Raw genomic sequence first — 26,303 nt, 5'->3', positions numbered from 1 at the left:
AGGAAATAAAGCCAATATTTTATAGCAACTGTTGTTGTTCAGTTGTTACGTTATGTCTGACTCTTTGTGACCCCATAGACAACAGCAGGCCAGGCTTCCCTCAGTGTAATATAACCTTTAAAAATTGTAAGTTACTACATTGTACACCTGTAACATACAATATTGTGTGTGTGTTAAGTCGCTTCAGTCATGTCTGACTCTTTGCGACGCTGTGGTGTGTAGCCTGCCAGGCTACTCTGTCAATGGGATTCTCTAGGTAAGGATGCTAGAGTGGATTGCCATGTTCTCCTCCAAGGGATCTTCCCAACCGAAGCACTGAACCCACATCTCTTATGTCTCTTCCATTAGCAGGAGAGTTCTTTGACACTAGCGCCATCTGGTAAGCCTTAATATAATATTATATAGCAACTATTTTGTTGTTGTTCAGTCGCTAAGTCATGTCTGACTCTTTGCCACCCCTTGTACTACAACATGCCAGGCTTCCCTGTCCTTTGCTATCTCCTGGAGTTTGCTCAAATTCATGTCCAGTGAGTCAAGATGCTATCTAACCATCTCATCCTCTGCCACCCCTTTCTCCTTTTTGCCTTCAATCTTTCCCAGAATCAGGATCTTTTCCAATGACATCCATACATGACTACTGGAAAAACCATAGCTTTGACTATACTTTTAAAAAAGAAAAGAATTAAACTTAGTGATTATCGTATTTTGAATTTAGCCAATGGGAAAAAAAATCTCACATGTTAAATTTACCTTCAAAACAAAACAAACAAACTGGTCACTCAGTCGTGTCCAACTCTTTGCGACCCTGTGGACTGTAACCCACCAGGCTCCTCTATCCATGGGATTCTCCAGGCAAGAATACTTGAGTGGGTTGCCATTTCCTTCTCTAGGGGATCTTTCCAACCCAGGGATTTACCTTAAGACACATTAAAAAAGTGTGTCTTATCTGGGTCAGAGAAATTTAAAGGAAGTTCTCTAGCAGAAGAGAATATGGATTTACCAGCAAAGTTCTGCTTCATAGGTAGTCTCTCTTATTCCAACTTATAAAGCATTGTCAGTAGCTGTTTAAAAAAATGCTAGCAAATCAAAACCATTTACAACTTGTCTGATCCCAATGTAAAACCATGGCAATGCTTTTCTAATTCTCAAGTTCCATTTTTGGAGAAGGGAATGGCAATCCACTCCAGTACTGTTGCCTTTAAAATCCCATGGACGGAGAAGCCTGGCAGGCTATAGTCCATAGGGTTGCAGAGAGTCAGATGCAACTGAGCATGCAGCACAAGTCCCATTTTTAATGCCTGTTATGAGGTTTTTTCTCACACCGTCAGGTTTCAGGAAACACAGAGTGAGCCCCAGGTACCCATGGGTCAGCAGAGAGGCTGGACACTTTCCCAGAGAGCTTTGAGTCTCTGGGTTGAAAAGTGGTGATGTTTCAGAAATCAAAACTGATGCTCACAGTAATTGTCACAAGAGCACCTTCTGTGGTCACTTACTAATGTCCAAGAATATCCCAAATGCTGAGGCTGGTAGGGATCAACAGAAGTGCATCCTGTTGTCTGGGAGAGATGCTAAACCTACCTAACTCTGTAAACGTTTGTGCCTTTACAGGGCATTGCCCATCTTGAGGCCCTCTGAGACAATTTTGTTTTAGCTCTCATGTTGCTGAAGACACATCAGGGTGCAGTCTTTAATTGGTAAATCATGCAGATTAAACATTCTCTTGTGTTATAAACTGATTAAATATTTAATTGTTGAGGAGTTTCATCTCAACGAGATTTTTTTTTAAATTGTGTTGTGATATCTTCTAAAATTAAAAGTAATCCTTTAAATGATAGTTAATCAGTGATATTCATCCACATAGTGCTTTGTAAAGGATTAATTTTCAGGACTTTCCTTGAAAAGGATTCTTTTTGGTTAAGAAACTCTAAATTAAGCATTTTAAGTAAAACGGACCTCAATAATATCAGAGTTTAGTGGCCATCTTAAGATTTGGTAAGGGGGGGGAAGGAATGAAACTCTTGCAAGTGAATATGCTTTTCAAAATAAAAGTAATTTTGCATTTCTACCTCTTGTTTATCTCTGGACTCCAAAATAAGAAAGGGAGGAAATGCTCAGAGTTTTCGAGTTCAGTGTTTCACACCCATGCCCAAACTTTTTGATTCAAGAATTTATTCATCCTCAGTAAGATTGTTGCTACTATTCTATTTAAAAATTAAATTTATTTTGTTGGTTTTTCAGGAATCCTTGAAATCCACAGAACATGAGTAAGATTGGCTGCTATTAATAGACAGTAGAATATATTTAGAACTGACTGTCTACTTTTTCAGTCATATTCCTTGAATGAATTTCTTTGTATGTGTAATCAGCCTCATTACAAACAAAGGCTGGAACCCAGTGAGACCCATTCAGAGGGCTTCTTTGCCTTCTTGCATTTCTTATAATTCCATAATATTATAGATACATTTGCTTATATATGACTGTCGATTTTAAAATAACAATTTTCCTCTTTTCAATGTTATTTAATTTTCAAGTGACAAACAAGTTGTTATATCCAAGGGTCCCCAACCTCAGGGATCTAATGCCTGCTGATCTGAGGTGGAGCTGATGTGATAATAATGGAAATACAGGCTACAATAAATGTAATCTTGAATCATTCCAAAACCACACCCCCCGCCCCATCCATAGAAAAACTGTCTTCCACGAAACCAGTTCCTGGTGCCAAAAAGGCTGGGAACCACTAAATCAGTATAAATTCTGATTACAGAGTATTTTCTCTTCAATGTTGTCTCTGTGTAAAAAGAAGTCAAATATAAAACATTAACTTGGACCCCTCCATGATTTTCCTATCAACAATCAAAATCAAATGTTACTATCACTCTCATGTCCTAACCATTATTTTGCTTTTCCATCACTAGAAAAGATGAATGATATAAGCTCAGTGATGTACTTGAGACAAGATCATTTATTTCTAGCCACTGTTACGTCGTGCACCCTGGGGTCACCTTGTGCACTAAGCGTAGATCAGAAGCTTGACTGTTTCTTATCCATGTTCATAGTACTGGCATGTCACTTCTCCTACATTTTAGCAGTTTATTATTTAGCAGCTTGAATATACTGTTTTCCAGGGGGTGTTTTTTAATGTAATTATATGTATTTATTCCCACTTTATTTTACCCACAGTATTTGTACTCACACAGAAGTTGTTTGGCCTCTTTTAAGACAGTTGTAGTCAAGACTTGTTCTGTATATGGTCACGTCTGCTTTAGTAAATGGCATTCAAACTTGCTCCCTAGCTGCTTTTCCCCCTCTCAAAGTTTCTCTTCAAAACCTCTGCTCTCAAATTGCAGCTGTCTCATTCATTTTAGTTAATCATCTTTATTTTAATGTTGAGTTATCATTTGTAAGTGTACGAATTTATGAAAGAATCTACTTTAGATGTACAGTGTGCGCCAGAATAACTTTGGCAAGTCCAGACGTGACTCCTCACGGCCAAAGGCCCTCATTTGAATCTAAGCTGTTGGTGAATGAAGACCTAAGAAACCTGAGCTAAGCATGCCTAATTGCCTAAAAGAAACTCCACAAGAAAAAAATGTATTGTAGCCGGTTGATCTTATTTCTTTGATAATTCAAAAGAATCTTCAAGAAATATCTAGACTTCTCCCTTAGATTCTTGAAATGTGATCATGGGACACAATTGTCATTTGGCACATGCCCAGAAATACACATCTTTGCATGAGGCACCTGGACATATGTGGCAGGTCTGGTAGAATCATGCTAATTAACAACACAGGCTTAAACAGGCACCTCATCTGGCAGTGCAGTTAGTTGCCTGATGGTGCTCAGCGGGATCGGGTAGTGCTTTTTATTTTTCTATCCTAATGGTCTGCTGCCCACCTAATTTTGCCTTATTGTCAGTCACTACTTACCGCAGCTTGGGGCCCTCCCAGGAGGCTAAATTATTATCAAAGGATTAGGGAGATGTAGCCTTGCAGCTCTGACATTTCTGATTACTTGTCTATGCCAGAACACTAATTAGCTGTGACTAATTAAGAAAAATGTTCCTGCCATAGAAAACCATTTAAAAGAACTAAGAAGTAGAAAAGCAATTCAAAAGCTGAGCAGTGCTCAGATTTGCTGATGCTCTTTAGATTTCCTCCAGAGCCTTAACTCACCTTTAATTGTGCTCAGAATTAAAAAAAAAAAAAAACTTGTGAACTGATCTGAGGTTTTTGCTTGAATAGGAGAAAAAAAATTGGGGTTGATCACTTAAAATCACTTCACCATGGTAAAATTCTCTGATGAATGAAAGATGTCAAAACTTGCATTTTCCTCAAGAAATTTTTCTAAACATCAAATGCATAAATGTGTATTTGCTTTCATTCACCCAAGCCAGTGACAGTAACTTAATAGTCATGGAAGAAATCAGAATATTCTCCCTCCTGATTTTATCAAAGATAGTTGAAATAATTACAAGCAACATGTTGAGCAGTTCAAAAGTTATTTAGTATTGATTGCTTGCTGCTTTCACATGGATGATGGTCTGGAAACTCTGGTTTCTCCACATAGAACCTGGCTTTTCCTTAGTGGCTTTGCATGCTTGCACTGCAGCTGGCTACCAGTGACTTATTAATGAAACTACGCAGGGCTCCCCTGAGACCAGCATCTCCATCAGTTGGCCAGTATGATGTTTTCATAGAAATGGTGGCTACCATTCTCCTTCTCCTCAAACCCAACTTCATAAGCAAATGACACAGGGCTTTAAAGTCATTTTCTGTGGTGGCTTTTTGATCTCCTCCTCCATCAAACATGCCCTCTGCAAGCCTCGCCTGTAGCCTCATCTACATGGTTGGTGCTATTCACAAGTGAGCACAGGAGTGGCAGCCAGAATGCCACCGTTGACTGAGTCCAACGAAAAACAAAGTCTGTGTCAGGAAGCAGCTGTTGCAGTAAACCAACATTGTTGTGGCAAAACAGGGTGTTTGTTAAACGCATTGAAAAGAAACTCTATAAATAATTTTCACAGGTACTTACCTAAACTCAAGAAGAGCCTTCAATTACTTGATCTCAGCCCAGCCCTAAGTAAGACACCATCTAAATTCACTCTCTTAAAATGGGCAAAATGTTTTATTTGAAATAAAGCAAGTTCTAATCCTTACCTCACCTAAATTCTTCATGCTGTTTTTTAAGCCCATTTCCCCTTTTCCTCTCAGTGGAGAACAAAAAGCAGGTAGCCAGCATCTCTAGGGAATAATCCTTCCTATATATGAAGACTGTTAGTAAGACACCTGTCATCCTTGTCTACTCCAGGATAAATAATCCCTTTTGCTCAACTTCTCACCATAGGCCCCTTTTCTAGCCCTTTAATCTTTTGGGGGGCTGTCCTTTGAAGCTTCTCAAAATGCTCTGTGTCATGCTTAGGCTTTAGAGTCAAGAATTCATTGTTGTTCAGTCACTAAGTTGTGTCTAACTCTTTGCGACCCCATGGACTGCAGCACACCAGGCTTCCCTTGTCCTTCACTGTCTCCCAGAAGCTTACTCAAACTCATGTCTATCAAGTCAGTGATGCCATCCAACCATCATGTCTTCTGCCACCCCCTCCTCCTCCTACCTTTAACCTTTCCCAGCATCAGGGTCTTTTCAAATGAGTCAGTTTTTCTTATCAGGTGGCCAAAGTATTGGAGCTCCAGCTTCAGCATCAGTCCTTCCAGTGAGTATTCAGGACTGATTTCCTTTAGTAGTGACTGGTTTGATCTCCTTGCAGTCCAGGTACTCTCAAGAGTCTGCTTCAACACACAGTTCAAAAGCATCAGTTCTTTGGTGCTCAGCCTTCTTTATAGTCCAACTCTCACATCCATACATGACTACTGGAAAAACCATAGCTTTGACTAGACAGGCCTTTATCAGCAAAGTGATGTCTCTGCTTTTTAATACGCTGTCTATGTTTGTCATAGCTTTTCTGCCAAGGAGCAAGTGTCTTTTAATTTCATGGCTACAGTCACCATCTGCAGTGATTTTGGAGCCCAACAAAATAAAGTCTGTTACTTTCCATTGTTTTCATTGTTTCCCCTTCTGTTTGCCAGGACTAGGATGTAGTATTTGAATGTGACTGTACACATTCCTCGGAGAAGGCCATGGCAACCCACTCCAGTACTCTTGCCTGGAAAATCCCATGGACGGAGGAGCCTGGGAGGCTGCAGTCCATGGGGTCACTAGGAGTCGGACATGCCTGAGCGACTTCACTTTCACTTTTCACTTTCGTGCATTGGAGAAGGAAATGACAACCCACTCCAGTGTTCTTGCCTGGAGAATCCCAGGGACGGGGGAGCCTGGTGGGCTGCCGTCTATGGGGTCACACAGAGTTGGACATGACTGAAGCGGTTTAGCAGCAGCAGCAGCAGTACACATTCCTATTTATACATTCTCATGGAAAGCTTTCCCATACTTTTGCTCTACTGATCCTCATAAATTTGATTCCATATACTCCCTACATTTCTTGTTGACTTTCCCCTTAGTTCTGGCTTTCCTGGTGGCTCAGATGGTAAAGTGTCTATCTGCAACGTGGGAGACCCAGGTTGCAGATCCTTGGGTTGGGAAGATCCCCTGGAGAAGGAAATGGCAACCCACTCCAGTACTCTTGCCTGGAAAATCCCATGAACAGAGAAGCCTGGTAGGTTATGGTCCATGGGGTCGCAAAGAGTCGGATACAACTGAGTGACTTCATTTTCCTTTCCTTTCCCCTTAGTTACTGCCTATATTATACACATAAAATGTATGTTTATTAATGTTAAATGTTCATTCATTTGATGTTTTGGGTGCATAAGATCTAGAATGTAAATCCAATTGATCTTTCAATTAGGATGTGCAAGAAATGGTGGTAAATATTGAAACTGAAAGGTTAAGCATAGAGACTTCCCTGGTGGTCCAGTGGTTAAGACTCCACACTTGCAATGCAGATGGCACAGGTTCAATCCTTGGTTAGGGAACTAATAGTAAGATGCCACATGCTCCACAGCCAAAATATAATAAAGGCTAGGCATTGGTTTTGTCTCACATCGTTGAGTATCTCTCACAATGACTCGGTAGGATTTTAATTAAAATAGGAAATCAAAACTTCTTTTATTATTTAGTCAAACAACCAGTATTTACTTTCTTGAAGCCACACACTGCTGGAGGCTGAGAATATAATGTTAGGTAAGATAGACCAAGTTCCTGCTTTAATAAGGGAACTTACATTCTTATGGTAAAATGGGTCTTTTGAAAAAGTTAGCTTCTACATTAAAATGTTTCACATTTTCATCTACTGAATAGACTTTTTTTTTTTCAAAGAGTATACCGTGGAGAATTAAAATTTAGAAAGCTTTCAAATAGGAGGTAGTGATTATCTTTGACTTGTTTTTATTTCTCTCTGTTGCAAGTGGATGATTGGAAACCTGCCAGGATGTAGAGTTGATTCAACAGTTGTACCTAGCTCTAGTGCTTGCATATCAAATGCCATATCGGTGCAACAAGGGCAGGCTCTCCCTCTCTACCCTTCAGAGGTTCTCTGCTGAAAAACCAGGCTTATGCCACCTCCCAGGAGGGCTCTCATGTTCACTCAGACTCAAGTCTGAGTCACAGTGCCACAGCATGGTGTCTGTCTGCCTTTTTGATACGCCTCTCACAAGACCAGCAAGCCCTGAAGGCACCCAGGACACGTCGTTTTGTGGTGAAAACGCACAACGCAGCACCGGCAGCGCCACACTTGGTAGCCTCACAGCCTTTGATGCCCTCCAGGAGCAGCTACCCACACCCCTGAGCACATGCCAGATTGTTCACTGCGTACATGACAGACTCTGAAAAGCCAGTCTGGAGCTGAGCACAGCAGCCTCTGAGCACATGTAGCGTTATATCTTTGTGTGTAAGAATGTATATGTTGTGTTGTTGTTCAGTTGCTAAGTTGTGTCTGACCCTTTGCGATCCCATGCACTGCAGCACGCCAGACTTCCCTGTCCTTCACTATCTCCTGGAGTTTTCTCAAACTCACGTCCGTTGAGTCGGTGATGCCATCCAACCATCTCATCCTCTTTCGTCTCCTTCTCCTCCTGCCTTCAGTCTTTCCCAGCAGCAGGGTCTTTTTCCAGTGAGTTGGCTCTTCATATCAGGTGGCCAAATTATTGGAGCTTCAGCATCAGTCCTTCCAGTGAATCTTCAGGGTTGATTTCCTATATGCGGACACTCTTATATGTACCTAGGCATGGGGGTTCATTAGTTTACAGTACTTTCTCCTTTACTTAGTTCATCACCTACAATGAAATTAGACTGTCACATTTTCAGTTCTGTTTTAGTCGTATGTTAAATTTCATTAGCCAATTGCAGTTGTTTACTTTTTGGTGATGCCTGCAACTTTAGCATTCATTAAATTATTTTGCTATTAATGAAATGCTTCATTCAAGTCAACAGTTCCTCTGGCTCTGATATTATCCTTTGTCTATTGAAAAACTGCCCTGCCACTATTATATGTGTAACAGTTTATATCTCCAAATATTTTAAAAGCATTCAGTCCCTCAAAAAATGTGTAACACATGTTATGTGCTGGACATTCTGCTAAGGGCTGGAGATATTAATAAAAAGACTTGGTTTCTACCTTATGGATACTCACATCCTGTTGAGGCAGATATGCAGCTCGTTGTGCAATATTTCTACAGACACATGTACAGAGATTTAGGGGCAGAAAATATGGGAGCTTCTAATTCTACCTGGTAAGAGATAGTGTTGGCCTCATAGCAGAAATGATGGTTGAATGGAGTCTTCAATGTCATGAATCTGGCCAGTGAAATGTACATGGGGATAAAAGTCCCAAAAGAGGGATTGACTTACCCAAAACTTATAGAGAAACCCAGAATCTACCAGACCAGCAGATCACTCATTTCCTCTGAGGGTGCACCATGAGTCAGAGACAGAGGGATAACTGTTTACTTCAGTCCCTACAACACTCTGGAAAAGGAACTTTGGAATAATTGTTACCTATTTTTTATAAGGAAACTGAGGCAGAAACACTGACTAACCATTCATTCTCAGACGGAGGTTTTATCTCAGACTTGTACCATTCAATAGAAATTGCAGAAGTCTAATTTATTTTTATCCAGATCTTACATTATTAATTTAAATGCAATATTGACCAAACTTTTATGTATAGTACTCAAAATGTGTCACTGAACCAAATGAACAGGTCTTATGCCCAAATAAATCATTCACAATCTGTGTCTGCATCCCAGACTAGTACACATACCATTATAACTGGGTTGACCACTGCATTCAGCCAAACCATTGATTAGTCAAAAGATTAGCCCAACCAGTATGCATTCCATCATTTGTCATTAAATAGGGGAGAGGGAAACAACTGATGATCTGAAATTTTCACTTGGTAATCCCTGGTCGTTTTAGCACCAGGAAGAGAACTGCAGAATAAATTTACAAAGGCACTTGCCTGCTTGATGATAATGAATAGTGAAGAATAGTATTGATTTTAATGCTCTTTAGGTAGTGTGAGGATAGATAGGCTAGTTTAGTAATATTACTTTCAGGATATTTTGGGAGAAAGGAAATTTGGAGTTAATAAAATAGAGGTGAGTGGAAAAAAGCTTGTATAACCCCCAGTTTCTGGAACTTACCCTATTATATAACTTACCCTGTGTTATGATTGAAGAGGATTGAATGCATCTGGAAGCATCTTAGTTATTACATTCATGCATTTTAAAAAAGAATGGAAAAAGTACTGAACTTCAAGAGTAGGAAAAATGTTTCATCATTCAACAAGCATTTATTAGGTGCCTACTATATGCCAAACCTCCCACGTTAGCACTTCTTACACTTTCTCCTTCTTAACAGACAACATAGTGCTCATGAACTCTGTTTTGCCATCTTCCTCATAGAACTAAAAAATGAAAATCGCCCTAAATATGAGTTTCTTGAACACAGAAGGGAAAAAAGCATGGATCAAGTTCTTCTATATTCTATATTTAAAAAATAAAAAAATCAGAAAACTGTACATGTAGATCGAATCCCTTCATGAATGAACTAGGATCTTTCCACATTGCTTTGTTTTGTTGCAGTGAAAAAAGATTTTCTCAGCATTCCTAGGTTTTAGAGTATATGGCACTTTAAAAGCATTAGAGCATATGGCACTTATGAAGAAAACAGGTGGGAAATGCATAGCACAAGGACCAGTTGGTTAGTTATCCTAACAGTGTGGTCCTTCAAAAAACTTATTATATTATATAGCTACATTGTCAAGTGTACAAATACCTTTGGAAATGTAGATTACATTAACTTGTAAGAAAATGTGATGGACTTCTTTGGAACAATAAGCTTCTCCTATATTATTCCATAATCCTGCATTATAACCGTGAGGGAGCACCAGGAATGGTAGAGCTATTTTCTTAGTTGTCTGCTACAAATACCAAACTGTTCTGAAAAAATCAGAGACTTCATTGATGAAACAGACTGTTTCATAGAAGGAAATGGAATAACCTAGTAGTCATGAGCACAGACTTTGGAGCATAGATATAAGATGAATCTTAACCCTGTCACTTATATAAACTTAAATAAGTAAATTCTTTAATCTAAACTCAGCTTTCTACCTCTGTGAGCTCAGTTTCCATGCAAAATGAAAATAAGAACCATCTCATCACAGTTGGTATAAGAATCAAATGAAAATTGAACTGATGAACTTGAACTTCCCATGGAGGTAGAACGGAGGTTTTAAAAAAAAAACCAGATACTTTTATAGTCAGATTATTATTATATAATATATACTATATTACAGGTAGCATTATTAATATAAAATCATAGTAATAAGAATGCTTCACAGTTCTTAATAAATTCCACTTATTCTTCTTTATACTTTACTGTTTCATTTTTGTAGTATATCTATTCTTCATTAAAAAGCCAAAATGAATAAATTTAAAACAAAATAACATCTAATAGAAACTTCTATAATTCTAGCCTTGCATATTTGGATGAACAAAGCTATATTTAAGCAGCATTAAAAAAACAAAAACAAAAGACAATTTGGCTTTTCCCTTCAGTTCATTTTTAATAGAATCACAAGCTGTCTTGTTTCTAATCATGCCCTTTCCTTTGATCTCAAAGGAATCTCAAAGTATTTCTGGAAAGTATAAGAATCTTATTGTAAAGCTAGATTCATCTCAGCTGCCCTTCATATCGCAGATGAGAAAACTGAGGCATAGAGAAAGCAAGAGGCTCAGTCAAGTGAATGGTAACCTCACAGGGCTTCCGGGTACTCAGCCCCCGGAGCTTCTGTGTTGATGATGTCCTCTGGTGTGTTCACGACCAGCCCTCAGCTACTAAGTCCAGAGCAAATCTTTATCACACTCTTCCTGCATGCCTCTGGGTTGAGCTGGTTGATAGATGTAGATTAGGTTGAACACTTCCTGTATTCTAAACGTAATAGACTGGTTTCACTTTTCCTTAAATATAGCCCTTAATCCTATTCCAAACCAACAAAAAATCCACACTTTAGAACTTTCAAAATGCTTTTGTCTTGAGGATCTGTTTTGTGGAACCAAATATAATTATTTCTGGGGGATGCCTTGAATAGAGGGGGTGGATGGAATTATTACATCAAATGTACATTTTAGTGTTAAGAAATGAGAAGTGAGTGACCACGAATTTAATTATGTCAAACAGATGTACTGTGGACCAAAGGAGCACTCCATGTATAAAGCATTTATATTTACTTTTTAATGTACTGGTGAAACTGTAAGATATTCACTTTTCTAAATATTTTGTAGCCCTCTAAAGCCACAACATGATCTTAAAGGATGCTTTATATTTATCAGATTTTTCAAAACCTTTACCTTTTCAAAACTATTATTTGTTTTTTTATTCAATTCATCTTAACATTTAAGAGGTACATACTTCCTCAGATGAGATTTTCTAGATGGTATTTCATTTCAACACAGTGACTTGACTCTAATAAAAACAGACAGCTTCTCTTGAAGTAAATGAAGAAATACATACATACTGTGGAAATTTAGCCATTCCATATCTGGGGGCACTAAAAAGTATTGGTTGTGTTTTTGTGTTTGTTTGTTTTTTTTCTGTTGTTCACCTATTGAGATGAGACTAGCTGGGGAAGAATGAAAATATATCAACTAGTTGTACCAATTCATAATCAATAAAAAAGCTAAACACTTAAGCAGAAAATAGATCACAGATTTGTTCCCCAGCAAAGCAGTTATTTTTACCCAGCCATCATCATCAGAAGCCGCATTATGACAAATGATTTGCTCGAAGCCGCCGTAATACATGGACCCTATGGGGTCCTGTGATTCAGATTTAGGAATATCAACCCCAGACGGTCTGAAGACATTGTGCATTAGTATGTATTGAGACCTCATTCCAGGTGGCAAACGGCTGGACTTTCTTAAAAAGAAAAATATATAAAACTTCCAAAATAAAGGTAGAGTGCTTGTTTCCAGGCAAGAAGTGTTATATTGCATTGAATCCTCTTGCCCCCAAATGTTATAAATTAGGCAGAAAAGGGAGCCACGCATATTTAATATATTTGTTTTGTATTTCCACTAGTCAAGGGAATAATGAAATTCCTTAACTACTTCTCTTTAACTTGCATGAAGAAAGCACGGTGTGTTGCTAAATCTCTTTTCAACCAGCACTGCCGAGAAACAACTTTAATCCTTGTTAGAAAATTGCCGAGTCTGGGGCTGACAAAGAGCTCATGCCTGTTCCATTGTCAGTGCTCCCCGGCCCCAGGAGCAGCGCCCTTTAGAGCTGCGCGGATCCCGCCCGGCTCAGCTGCACTATTTAGGAGACGAGGTTTGTCAATTTCTATTGACAATGGAGAGAGTTTTTCAGGGTCTGTAGCAGTGCTGACACAGTTGGGGATCAATGCCAGCCATTCAGAATGCACCCTCTTTCATTGCTTTGGTTTGTTAATTCAAGACTAAAGGTCCACTGAGGGGGTTCAGGGTGTTTAAGAAAGCTGATGAACTGTTTAAGAAAGCTGATGAACTGCAAGCGTTTATAGCCCTGGTGTGGCAATTTCCATAGTCAGTGGCAACTCCTGGCACTGAGGGAGCTGTGTCCTTGTTGACCCTCTTGTTATTAAAAATGCACAAGTGCTGCGCTTCTCAATATTTCAACACTCTTTCATTGTCAATACCACCTTCTGAGCCCTTCAGCTTGTTGCTTGCTCTAAAGATCTTCTTAGATTGGGTTTGAAAACTTCACCTTAAACACTAGATTAGACTGATGTTCTGTTTTCCGTGCTCCTGTTGATTTGTTGAACCTTCCCAGGGCTGGAAAGCAAGTAGCAGCTTGATGGGGAGACGGGCCGCTAATATGATTTACCAGTCTACAGTCATGCACAATAAGTGTGAATAAATACAGGGGTCTCACAGAGTCAACCCTAGCCTTTCCTTTTCTTTTATTTTTGCTTTAAAAGAGATATCTCAAGAAGATGAAGTGAGTAATGCATGCCCTTACAGGAGTTGAATGAACCACAAAAAGAAAAAAAAAAAAAAACCACATATTTTTTGTTAAAGTGGTAGGCTGCTGGCATGGATTGATGGAGGGAAAAAAAAGAGTGCAGAATATACACTAACTGCTTTATTCCTAAGTAGACCAAGGAGAGAATAAAGCAGGGATGCCATACCCATGACTTGAGTGCAAGCTCCAGCGCCCCTTCGTTGTCATCCCCTGAAGGGAAAAGTGAATAGTCAACCAAGTTGCTTTATAAAATTAACTTTTCCAAACTGAAAGCACATTTTCTAACAATCACACTTCACTGCACATTCACCCCTTTCAAATTTTTTTTTCTTTGTTTTGGGGGATTGGTTTGCTTCGGTAGAGCTGGTGGGTGGGTGAGGGGAATGAAGCTAACTTACCTTTGAAATCTTTTCTCAAAATAAAAAAAATGGGACCTACCATCCTCCACCCAAAAGAAGAACATTTCTATTCCGGCTCCAGAAATACGGAAATGCTACTGACATCTGTTTTGTTTGGTGGTTTTATTTTTTTGGTGTGTGTGTGTGTTTCACCATATACAAGAAAGAAGCAGTCCTAGTGAGGTTTTTTTTTTTGGTTTGTTAGCTTATTCTTCATAACACCATAAACTCTGAGCTAAGCTGCTTATTTCTCTTCATTTGCTTGCTTTCGCTGAAATTCTTCAAAATGCTTTGACTTGGGAATTAAAATTATGCATGATTAGTGGGTGAAATAATTTCTCTTATAGAATGTTCCTTGTAGAATAATTTTTTTGCCTTTAAAGCAAGATGATGCAGTGGCTTAAGCATTTTATTAACATTAATTCTTTTTCTCTGTTTTTATAGTTAACTTTAGATATTTGATTCCCAAATTATTCTTCTTTAAAATTACAGTTTTGGCATTGTGTTACAGAAGTTATATTAATAATAAGTTTCTGTGTTATATTAGATGTCCTTTCAATTATCGCTTAATCATAAGTATCATTTACATGTAATAGAAAAATGAAGTTATATTAATTTTAAATTATCTGTGGATTTTTTAAGAACATAAGATGCATAAGGAGTAATTTTAAGAAGGCATTTTCATTTATCTCAAATTCATACAACTTACCACATATATAGTGACTTTACAGTCTGACAGCCAGATTATTGCGTATGTTATAAACTTAGTACAATATATCATATTTTGTCTCCCAACTAAATTACCCCTTGAAGAAGCACTATAATTTAAGAGTCATAACCATTACAGCTACATTTTACCTTTCAAGTTACTTGGAGAGTGGAGTAGAGGTAAGGGTGTTATGTTAGTTCAGTATAGTCATTCAGTATCACCAATACCTCTGAGTGTTTGCTTGCATTAAAATAGGACTCAAGACGTTGAGGCTATCATTTAAAATAAGTAGAGGATTTAAATATCAGATACTAATCTATTAAGATTTAATATGTCAGCTGAAGTACTGAATTTATTATTTTTTAAGAATTTAGGATTATCTTGTTTTATAAAACTTATATCTGATACCTGTACACATTCTGAAAGTTAGGAAAGTAATCATTAGGAAAAAGTAAAATTGGGCACATGAATAACATTTTTAAAAAAAAAACCGTAGCCCATCTCACATTTTAAAAACTGGAATGTTCATTCATCTGTTTGATATCACAGTATTCATTTTCAAATAGCTTATTTTATGCATGTGTGTCCAGTATATCTACCAATTAATAGAAATAAGTCTGATGAAATCTTAAACCAATTCATTTTACATTATGCTTAAACTACCATTCCTTATAAATTTTGTTAGAACATGTTATAAAATACAAGTCCAGGTGAATTTCAGACTTACATCACTTGAGATTTCTTTTAGAAATTTGACACAATTTACTGCTTTATTGTGGAAGAAATATTTTTTCTGATTGAATACCTAACAACATATGCATATGCATATGTGATCTGTGGTGTCACTGTTTTTGTATATACAAGCAAAGCACAAAATCCCTTCTCTCTCAAAAACTCTTTTGTCACTTCCTAAATGCTACATGGACGTTGATATTTCTCGCAGTTATCTGAATGAACAGCATTATTTTCTTACAGTATTACCTAAACCTGGTTCTGGCATATGAGTACCAGTTCCCTTAAAATGTCATCACTAATGGCAGATTGCCTTTTCTTGAAAATGGGAACAAAATTTCTTCTTTTACAATGCTCACAGACATTATATAGGAGCAAAAAAGTACATTAGAGGAGAATTTCAGTTTTCCCCTCAAGAGCGTTTTCATAAACAGAAAACATGAACCCTCCAAAAACACTTGCAAAATGAAACAGATTGTTTTCCTTTATAATTTGGTCAACTGACATCTGTTTTTGTAATTCTTATAAGACACAAGAATTCCATCCTGATAATGTTCCTCTCTAAGATCTGAAATCTTTATTTTAGGTGGTTTTAAGCCATCTTGGCAAATACTTAACAACCAGTAATAGATAAAGGTGTTTTGGGGGATTAGAGGTTAGTAAACTGTGGATGTTTTTTGCCATCCCTCCTTTAAAATGCTGTTTCTGGGTATTGCCTACATGCATTATGGCATCTACTGATTTTTACATAACATACAGATTAATGGGAAATTTCCTTTTGAAAATAATTTACCCATTTTTTTCCTGCTGCTTAGCAGTCCATTCAGTCCCACATCGTGTATTTAGTACCCATTGTTACCTATAAATTACAAAGCAGGCCGCTAGGCTGCAAATGCAAAAACACTGTTTCCCATGAACATGTTGCAGCTGAAAGACTGTAATGTTAATTCATATAAAGCACAGCCCGGGTCAATTTAGCAGATTTTCTAGCAAAACGTACAAATCTATTAACAGAAATTATAGCATTATTGACTTCAAGTGCTGATCTGTGGCCATTTCAGAGTGTTTCGTTACCCCCTCATTACCGAATCTGTTAAATGAGTACTGCAGAGGTTGTTTTCTTGTTTTGTTCTGCCTTCTGCCCCCATCCTTCTTTGCAGCAATGGTACAGCAGCTCCATGAAAGTCATCTGTGTGTGGCTGGCTGATAGATTAGACCTTCAGCTTCATATTTACCAACTGAAGACACTCATCAAGATTGTGAAGGTAAACAAAATGTGTTGAGACGCGAATTGCCCACCAAGCTATAAAGAATAATGGCAAGATATTGACATATAAGAAAATCATATTTAATAGAACCGAGTGGATGTAAGTACTTTAAAAACATCACTGTTGGCAATGATGCACTGCTGTTTATTCCATTTTCAGTGAGACTGTGAAATAAACACAAAGATTTATCGTGTTTCCACTAATAAAAAGTATTTTGTTACCAAGGAATCACATTTTAAGATAATATGCATAAAGCCCCTACCATATTTACCTAAATGTAGTATGTCCATAATAATTCTGTGTTAATTATCTTAGTTACAGCAATGTTTTTTCCTCATATATTTCCTTCATATTTATTAATATATCATTAGAAGGGTTTTGAATTGTATTTGCCCCTAGGACAAGGAGAATCTCCATTATTTTTGTTATATCCCGATATGAAAGTAAAACGCTGTCACTGCCTGAATTCGTTTGGAAGCACACCCCAATATGTGAGAGTTGATCAGTGTGAGTGTTGGGGACCATCCATAACCACTAACAGATGTAATCTCAGTTCACCAAGACTGTCTTGACTTATGCTTTTCAAGAGTATACTTAGTGAGGAGGGACTTTAAGATAATATCTTTTTCACACCTTTAAAATTCACATGATTTTTCACACCTTATAAATTCTAGTAGAAATGCAGAATGTACCACAGGTATAACTTTTTCTTAAAATTGAGACAAATTCTACATTTTGGCTAACAACAGAACTCTAAGCTATTGCAAATCAGCGGTTCTGGGCTACAGTCCTTGGGGTCGCAAAGAGTCAGGCACAGCTGAGCGGCTAACACTTTCACTTCACTTTCATGTATTTATATATGTGTGTGTGCCTATATATTTGTATGTATCTTTATGCACATATATACATATGTATATATATATTCGTGTGTGTATGTACACACACACACACACACACATATATGCAGTGGTTCTGACAATGTCATTCCTGATATAACATTGCCAGCATCACCTGAGAAGTCAGACATGCAAATTCTTGGGCTCCACCCCAGACCAACTGAATCAGGGTGTCTGAGAGCGGCGCCTGGCCATCTGTACATGAACAAGCCCTCCAGAGGATTCTGATAGATAATAAAGTTTGAGAAGAACCATTGTGTCACATCGTTAAAAGTTTTATTCATATTAAAATATTTTCCACCATTCTCTTGGTTCCTAAAGCCTCATTAGATTGCAGATTCTTTTGTACCATAGACACAGAGGTTATCATAGATTAAAGTACCCACCGAGAGGAAAGTTGTAAAGTCAGAAATTGGCAAATCTGCTAGAACAGGACCAGACCTATGATGTCACAGTGATAGCAATCATGATTAGTCATAAACAGCAAGTAAAATTATAGCCATCCAGTAACTTTTATACACTAAACACATTCCGTTTCAATCAACAAATTACCTTTGATCTAGAACACTTTTTACCAGGTGTTATTTATTTTACAAAAAAACGGAAATCACACCACGATATGTTCATATTTGCTTTAGCTCTTCTATGATTTCTTCCTTGTTTCTATAAACGTGACTTGGAGAGCTTTCAAATGAAGTTTGTTTTTCATAAAAGAGAATCAGAATAATCTGTGTTTATGTTCTAAATATATGTACATGTTAAGACTGCAGTCAATAATGTGACTAATATTAGGATTAGCTTAAGATCAGCTAATATCCCTTAGGATCAGCCATATTTTCAAGCTAATATCTACTGTGTTCAGGATGTCAGAAATTACATACTCAGATGACTGGTATTAGTTGATAGGTTGGTAAACTCTTATTTTTAGAATAAGAATCTGCATGTTTTATTAACCCATCATTTTTTCTTTCAAAGTCATTCCTTTTCTAATGTTCATTAGTCATTCACATAGTTAGCAGGAAAAATGATTAATAATTTTGTTAATTAGAGGGTGACATTTCCATTTAATTCTAAGTCAATCTATTTATCTTGTTTTTTAATCTTATTTTAATATAGTGTTCATTATGGCTACCAGCAATCAAGACTGATAAATATGAAATTAAATTTCATGTATATATGTTTGACTTTCCAGGTTTTATTTTTCACAAGCAGGCCCCCAAACTCAGTCAATACTTTCTTGGGCTGATGCATTTAATCAAGTCCTATTGCTTTATTTAATAATTAAAAGTGATTATTTTTACAGTGAAAATTAGGATGAATTAATTTAGTGTTCTAATTATTTTTTTCTACTTTGAATATAAGCAGACAGTAGCCAATTTCATACATAGATTCATCACTCTTTGGAGCCTATATAGTTATAATGTTCATTTTCCAGTGAATTTAAGCAGCTATTAGACAGCGCATGTATAGAGTTGTGCAGATTCTGAGTAGGCTGTCCTTCCATCCACATCACATAGACTAGACCTGCCTGCTACAGCAGAGCAATGCATTCTACTCAGGAGCCCAGCTACTAGATTCTAGAAACCTGGTCCTTGCAAGCATTGTTATTCTTCTGTGCCCACGGAGACCTAGATGCCATCAAAATGTCTGTGATAACCAACTCTGCCCCACAGAGACACCTAGACAGTCATTGGTTCATTCGTGTTGTTCACTGGGAAGAAAACAAATTGCAATAAGATTTTCACAGAAGATGTAGGACTAAGAAATTAACAAAGTTGTAATATCAGAATGATTTATTTGGGGAAGGGTAAAACAGAATCCTCAAATAAAATGGCTGATGGATTGCTATTCTCCCTAGAGGCCATTTGACATTTTGAAGCAGTTAACATAAATGAGCTGCCTCTTTTACCAGGAGAAAAGACAAGTGAGCAGCACCCCGCGGCAGGCACTTGTCTTAAGTAAGAGCCAACCAGACCTTCTTGGCAGCCACAGAGGATCTCTAAGTGTCAATAACATTTTATGAATTCTAAAAAGAGAGAGAGAGATTGCAAGGGTTCCTACCCTGCAGTTCCCCTAACGGCTTATCACTTCCTAATAAAATAAGGAAGCAGAGTCCAATTTTATACAAACTACAAAGCCTTTAAAATGGCAAATCCACACTACAGCTCTGTCCTAGCCAACTTATTGATAGAGTAAATGTAAAGAAAGCCATTCCAATAAAATAAAGTAGGACTCACAAATTCAGTATATAATTGTCAGGGGAACAATAATACTTTATTTCAGATGCTTTATCTGTATGTAGATGAATATTTTTGTGTGCTTGATATATTTTTAACCTGTTAGACTGTTAGAGGCTTGAACACAAATCTCCTATGTAGCAATACCATGCAAACTAGTTTCCAGATTTTCTAGACAAAACTGACCTAACAGAGTTACTTTTTGGGTTCTGGAGCAAATTACATAAGTTTTGGTGTGAAATATCATCTTAGTAATAATAAGGTTTAATGGTTTAGAGGGCTTCCCTAGTGGCTCAGAATGGTTTAGAAAGAGGCAATAAGGATGGTAGGTTTTATGTGTCTTAATATAAAATATTAAAATCAAATTAGAATAGTTTTGGTCCTCTAAGAAAAAAAAAAACACTAAACTCTTCTTGCTGTTGAGACGCTGACCTCAGATACAGTCCGTGTTCCTCACAGTTCAGTTTATTTTTTGGACATGTGGTGGACTTCTCAAATATGCATTTTATTTATGACAAGAGAATATCACTTCTGAAATGTGAATGATACCATAGGGCATAAATCAAATCCTAGATGACAAGAAGATAAAATGTGAAAATACCAATGGCCCCGCTACCTTGTAATGGTTCTGCTCCTTCCCAGAAGTCTGCTCATAACCCAGGTGTGTATATCCAGGGGCTTAAGATGCCATCATCAGAACTTCTGCCCTTAAGTGAATAAGCACCTTCAGCTCAACTGTCTGAATATTATGGTATTTTCCTTCTAATTGTGTTGAGTGAAATCAGGCATCCCATAATGTCTCAGCTATTGGAGTTGTTACATTGGGCCAGAAAGTACAACATTCCTTCTTCTTCTTTGACTTTTTTCTTCTACTAAGTGCAACCTCCAAAAAAGTGACTTTTAGCAATCATTTAGACCAAAAAACTGGCATGTGGATGTGTACTGATGCTCTGGGACAATCCATTGAAACCTGGCTGTTTAGTATTCTAAATCTAATATAGGACAGAAAAAAAAACCCTTTAAAGATATTTAGCATTTTAATGGCCTTGGAAGTGTTTCTATAGAATAAGCTATCTTTATTTATGCTTTGTTCCCCCATTCAACTAACTACAACTTTAAAAATCAGTAATAAAATGCCAGCCTTGTTTAGTCATAAAAAAGTCACATGTAAAGAAAGTCTCACTTAAGGGGAAAAGTAAAATGAGGAAAATTCTATAGTTTACATATCTTAAGAGCCACAGAAATCAGAGTAGTGTAGTTATTTCTGTTGTTAAGAAGCACTGTGTAAACAATAAAATGGTATTTGTTCTATTTTTGACACATAATACACCAAATAATTTACTGTTTCACGAAAGTGTAAATATGTCTTTCATTAGCCCACCAACAGAAGCTCAATGCTGGAATTTAGCACTTCACATACCAAGTCAATTTCAGAAGGGCAAAATTCATACAGACATTTAGGTGCTCACAGATTTTTACCCAGTATACATATAAATAAACTTTATAATTCACAAGTGCTAAAAATGCAGACTTATTTTAGTGATAATAGGATTAATCCTCTTCCTTCCACACCCCCCCCAAAACCTAACACAGTTTATAAAATGTATTTTTCAATCCTCAGTTGAAAAACTAAGAGTTCTTTCAGATTAAAAATGTACATAAGTATTTATCATTTTACTTTTGTTACAGGTTATTCAAATAGTAAATGTTGTGCAGTTAGTAATATTTTGGTTAAAACTCATTTGTCATCTGACAGTTACAACATTTTTATCTACTCAGAGTAATTCTAGTTCGAATAGCATTATCAGAAGTCTCTCATTTCATTTTCTCCCCAGAACTATACCTACAGGATGACTGGCATGGGCAACTAAAATCTGAATCCATTAGTGAATTGTACCAGGTCATTCTTGAATGCCAACTGAGTATATATACATTTAAGCATACACATATACATCCATAGGGGCTTCCCAGGTGGCACTAGTGGTAAAGAACCCATCTGCCAATGCAAGAGACATAAGAGACGCAGGTTCAATCTCTGAGTCGGGAAAATCCCTGGAGGAGGACATGGCAGCCCACTCCAGTATTCTTGCCTGGAGAATCCCATGGATAGAGGAGCCTGGCAGGCTACGGTCCATTGGGTCACAAAGAGTCAGACACAACTCAAGCAACTTAGCACACATGCACACATATACATCCATACATATAATCTGTAATGAATCTAAGCAGTTTCTCTCTCCTTCATCCAGAAAACCTATAGGGACTTCCGACTGCAGGGTGTGCTGGAAGGCACCCTGAACAGTAAGACCTATGACACCCTACACAGACGTTTAACAGTAGAGGAGGCTACAGCTTCTGTTTCAGAAAGCGGAGGACTTCAAGGCATCACGATGAAAGACAGTGATGAAGAAGAAGGCTGATGACACGTAGCTCTGCAGAAGGAAGGAGGACCTTGACTTTATTTTGTACCTGTTCTTATAATTACATTGATTGTTTGGACCAAATATAAATGCTTGTATTTCACGCTACATTTAAAGTTAATGTGGAATTAGAGTTAAAGGAGAAAATGCAAGTATTTTTTTAAAAAACAGCCTTTTTTGTGTAGCTTGATCTAAAATGATGACCTTTGGCTGGCTCTGTGATTGGAACATGAATCTTTTTTTGAAGAAGATTTGACCTTTGTTTTCTGTAATAACATCAAAGTCATGTCCTGTGTTGTGAAGTGAGATATGTATTTCTCATGATACAACATTGTGAGAATAAGCCACTTCGAATCACTGTGCCAGTCCTACCTTATGTACCCTTGTTAAAATGGTGTGTATTTGACAGTTCATCATTTATGTGCAAGGTTTGTCTCCTAGTTAATTTATCATTGTTGTGATATGTAACCTTGGTTCTCAGCACTCCAAATTGGTCTGCAGATGTATTCCTGGGCTTAAAGGATCACCAAACCCAAATATAGACTAGATTATCCAATGGACTTGTGTCTTATTCCATTCAGAATATGTCTTTCAAGTATAAAAAAAAAATCCCAAAGTGTGGGTAATAAGTGTGCTGCCTTCAACATGCCATGTTCTGCTTCTCAGTGTAACAGCTTGCAGGCAATAGAAGTCTGCTTGGTCCTAACCACCTCTGTATTTATTAGAATTGTATAAATTAAATGCAGTAAAAAATGTTAGCAGTATTACAAACATCTCAACAGTTTGGCTCTGTGTTTTTATTTTGTTTATTTATAATCAAATGAGTATGAGATATTAACACTGCTTTCCAGCTAGTAGGCACACACTTGTTCAAAGAACTAGTTACTATGACAGCACATTTCCATAGCAAAGGTAATGTTGACTACATACTCATGTACTACTAGTTAACATTATCAATTAGTGTTAATAATGAGTAATACTAGAAATGCAAGTAATGTTAACTAGCAGTTGACATTAAATAATGATAAATAATTAACATTTCTTCTTCCTCCAAAATATTTTCTGGCTATAATTTTGAATTATTATTTATCTTTGAGTTTTATTTTTTTTTCCAAAAATATGTCAGCATTCATTCATAAGTAATTTATAAATTTTTAAAATTGTTATTTGGGCTGCATGGTATCCACGTGGGATCTTAGTTCCCCAACCAGGGATCGAACCTACGTCTCTTGCAGTGGAAAGCACAGAGTTTTAACCACTGTACCACCAGGGAAGTCCCCATAAATAATTTTTAAATGAAGTTAAGTTAATGCAGAATAAGTGAAAGTACCCCTGAACTTGTGTAAACATAATTTCTGAAGCACTGGAAGTGAAACAACTTCTTGGCTCTCCACATTTATTCTGGTGCCTGACCTAGACTAGCCCACAATTAAAATACTGTAAAATACTGTGTTCATTTAGTGCTGGGTCCTAGGGGTAGGAGACCCTGTACTACAAGATAGACAGGACAGGACATTTCTTCTCCTTTCCTGGATTAGAGACCCACTGTGTTGACAGCAGTCTGTCTTGGAATGCTGTCCTTTCCTTTCTGGTCCACCGTCACGCCAATACTGTCCTTTTTTCAAGTCCTCGATCGTCCAGTCATGCTACCTTCAAATTCCCAGTGGTACCCGCCCCGAGGTGGCTCTGCACAGCTCAAATTGCTTTCTACTTGGAAATGACTCACACTTCTTATCCTTTATGTCAAATGCCTGTTTCTTTGACACAGCTTGTTTGTTGTTTAGTTGCTAAGTCTGGTAAAGAATCTACCTGCCAAGCAAGAGTCGCAAGAGACGGGAATTCGATCCCTGGGTCGGGAACATCCTCTGACGGGTTACAGTCCTAAGGGTTGCAAGGAGTCGAACACGATTGAGCACACACAGTTGCTAAACCTTGTCCAACTCTTCGTGACCCCATGGACTATAGCCCACCAGTCTCCTCTGTCCATGGGATTTCCAAGGCAAGAATACTGCAGTGGGTTGCCATTTCCTTCTCCAGGGGATTTTCTCCACCCAGGGATCAAACCCACATCTCTGGCATTGGCAAACAGGTTCTTTACCACTGAGCCACTAGGCAAATCCTTGACACAGCATATCTAAGAGTAATTGGCCCATTTTGTTCTAAAATGAATAATGGATGACCCCACTCTCTTAGCCATATATATTATATATATATATATATATATATATATATATTCATATATATATCTAGCTGATAGAATTCAGAAATAAAGGGGAAAGCATGTGTTGTAGGGGAAATTACTTGGGACCAGGAGGGTCTCGCTGCTGACCTGACCTATGTCACCCACCCACTAGCCTTCTTTGCTGGTCAGCCTCTTGTAGCTTCTCCGCAATTTGGGTATTCTTCCCTTGTACACCCAGGAGATTTCTGAAAGTTTCCTCCCCGGCTCCAGTCTCCACTGGCTCACACAGAGGACCACAGTCAAGAGCAGGTAGTGGAGATGCTCACGGTTGTATTAGGACTGTGTGGACTCACCTTTGAGCCACAGAACGGTGTGTGCAAAGAAATTTATAAAGTTACCCTGAAAAAGAATGAAAAGTTATTTTTGGGTTTTTGCCCAGAAATGCTCTTCAATATAACTGCAAATTGCCTGAAATAACTTAATATATTATTGTTCATTGGTGTGTGTAACTGTGAGGGTGAATGCCCAAGCATCTGTCTATTAAAAGGAAGCCAAGTGTTGTGTTTTTTTGTAATTAAGAATTTAATTGAAAATCTAACAAATGTAGCACAATTTTTGAAATGAAAATAATTTTTAACTTAAAAGGAATCTCTTTACCCTCCTAAATGTCTTGAGAAAGGTCGGGGGCGGGGGTGGGGGAACCTTTGGACAGTTTGGTAACTGTTACAGGAGAGAATAACTAATCCAGCCGGAATGGGTTTGTTAAATAACACATCTAGAGGGAAAGTTTCTCCAAGCACTTGTTGGAGAAAAATAATAATAATAATGCCTTTTTCCCGGAAAGGGAAAGAGCCACACAGAGCTTAATGGAAACCTCACAGCTCCAGCTGTGGGTCGTTCTTGTATTCACGGGTTTTTCCACTTGAATTCCCTTTAGTTCTTGTTCATTGTCCCTCGCTCTGGAGAAAGGATTTCCTGCTACTTTTGCAATAACCGCGCGGGTTGTGCAAAGCGACTCTGGGCCCCCGCCGCGCCCCCAGGGGCTCAGCCGATCTGGCCCCACGGCGACTGAGGGTGAGGGGGTCCCTGAGCTCCAGGAAGGCGCCCTTAGTGGGGAAGGGGCCGCTCAGCCATCGCCACTCCTGGACCCTGAAACCCCTTCCCTCTGCCGCGAGAGGGGCGCGCCCGCTGCCACCCCGCGAAGGCCCGCGGAGACCCCAGACCCGGCACCCCGCGCACCCCGGGCCTCCCAGGGACCCTCCCGCCACGCCTTTAGTAAAAAGGCCGATGGAAGAAATTAGAGCAAGAGCTCGATCGCTTTTATTTCTTCCTCCCGACACAGAAGATGGAAATTTCCCGGTCCTGATCCCTAAAGGGAGGTGGCAAATCGATGTTCCCGAGAGCTGTTCAGGCGCCGCTAGCAGGGCGGCGACTCGCCCGGAGATCGCGTAGTCAGTCGGCCCCCGAACCTCTGCGCTCGCCCTTCCCCGCCTCCCCCGCCCGGCCGACAACCCTCCACCCATCCCAGCGCCGCGGGCTCAGCCCGGAGCTCCGAGGTCTAGTGTGTGGGGCTTCGGAAGGGTGGGGCTGAGTCCCCACGTCGCCCCCTCCCCAGTGCTGTGCAGGGAGACGTGGTGGGCGGGAGTCTCCTTTTCCCTTCAAGTACGACTCTCTGGACCCGCAAGAATCTTCCGGAAAGGCCGACGGTTCACTTGGCCCCGGTATTTCGCTGCAGATGGAGTCAAGCCTAGGGGCCTGGCAGACGCAAAGAGGAGCGGGGTAGCCCCCAGCAGCAGGGACAGCTCCGAAGTGCCCCACCCCAAACGGGGAGCCCACCCCACCCGCACCCGGGTTTGGGCTGGAATAAGCTGCCTTCCTCTCTGTAAGGTTGAAGTAAGACACTTTAAGGGAGCAGAGGCGCTGTGAGCGCAAAGCTCTGAGAACTGGGTTATCCA

The 26,303-nt window shown here is 38.7% G+C and overlaps 1 protein-coding gene across 23 annotated transcripts in view; it reads left to right on the top strand.

Annotated features, from left to right (window-relative positions):
• Positions 1-22,945, top strand: part of CADPS2 (calcium dependent secretion activator 2) — a 590,044-nt gene extending 567,099 nt beyond the window's left edge. For all 23 annotated transcript variants that reach the window (XM_043463600.1, XM_043463598.1, XM_043463588.1 and 20 more), the window contains 2 exons: positions 16,509-16,613; positions 21,996-22,945. In XM_043463600.1, coding sequence (XP_043319535.1) covers positions 16,509-16,613; positions 21,996-22,166 — 276 coding nt within the window. In that variant the 3' untranslated portion in view covers positions 22,167-22,945. The remainder of the gene's footprint in view (positions 1-16,508; positions 16,614-21,995) is intronic.
• Positions 22,946-26,303: the final 3,358 nt, after the last annotated feature.

Source organism: Cervus canadensis, chromosome 3, assembly GCF_019320065.1.
Source record: "Cervus canadensis isolate Bull #8, Minnesota chromosome 3, ASM1932006v1, whole genome shotgun sequence".
Classification (NCBI taxonomy): Eukaryota; Metazoa; Chordata; class Mammalia; order Artiodactyla; family Cervidae; genus Cervus; species Cervus canadensis.
The sequence above is the reverse complement of the archived record's forward strand: the minus strand, read 5'-3'. Positions and strand labels throughout refer to the sequence as shown.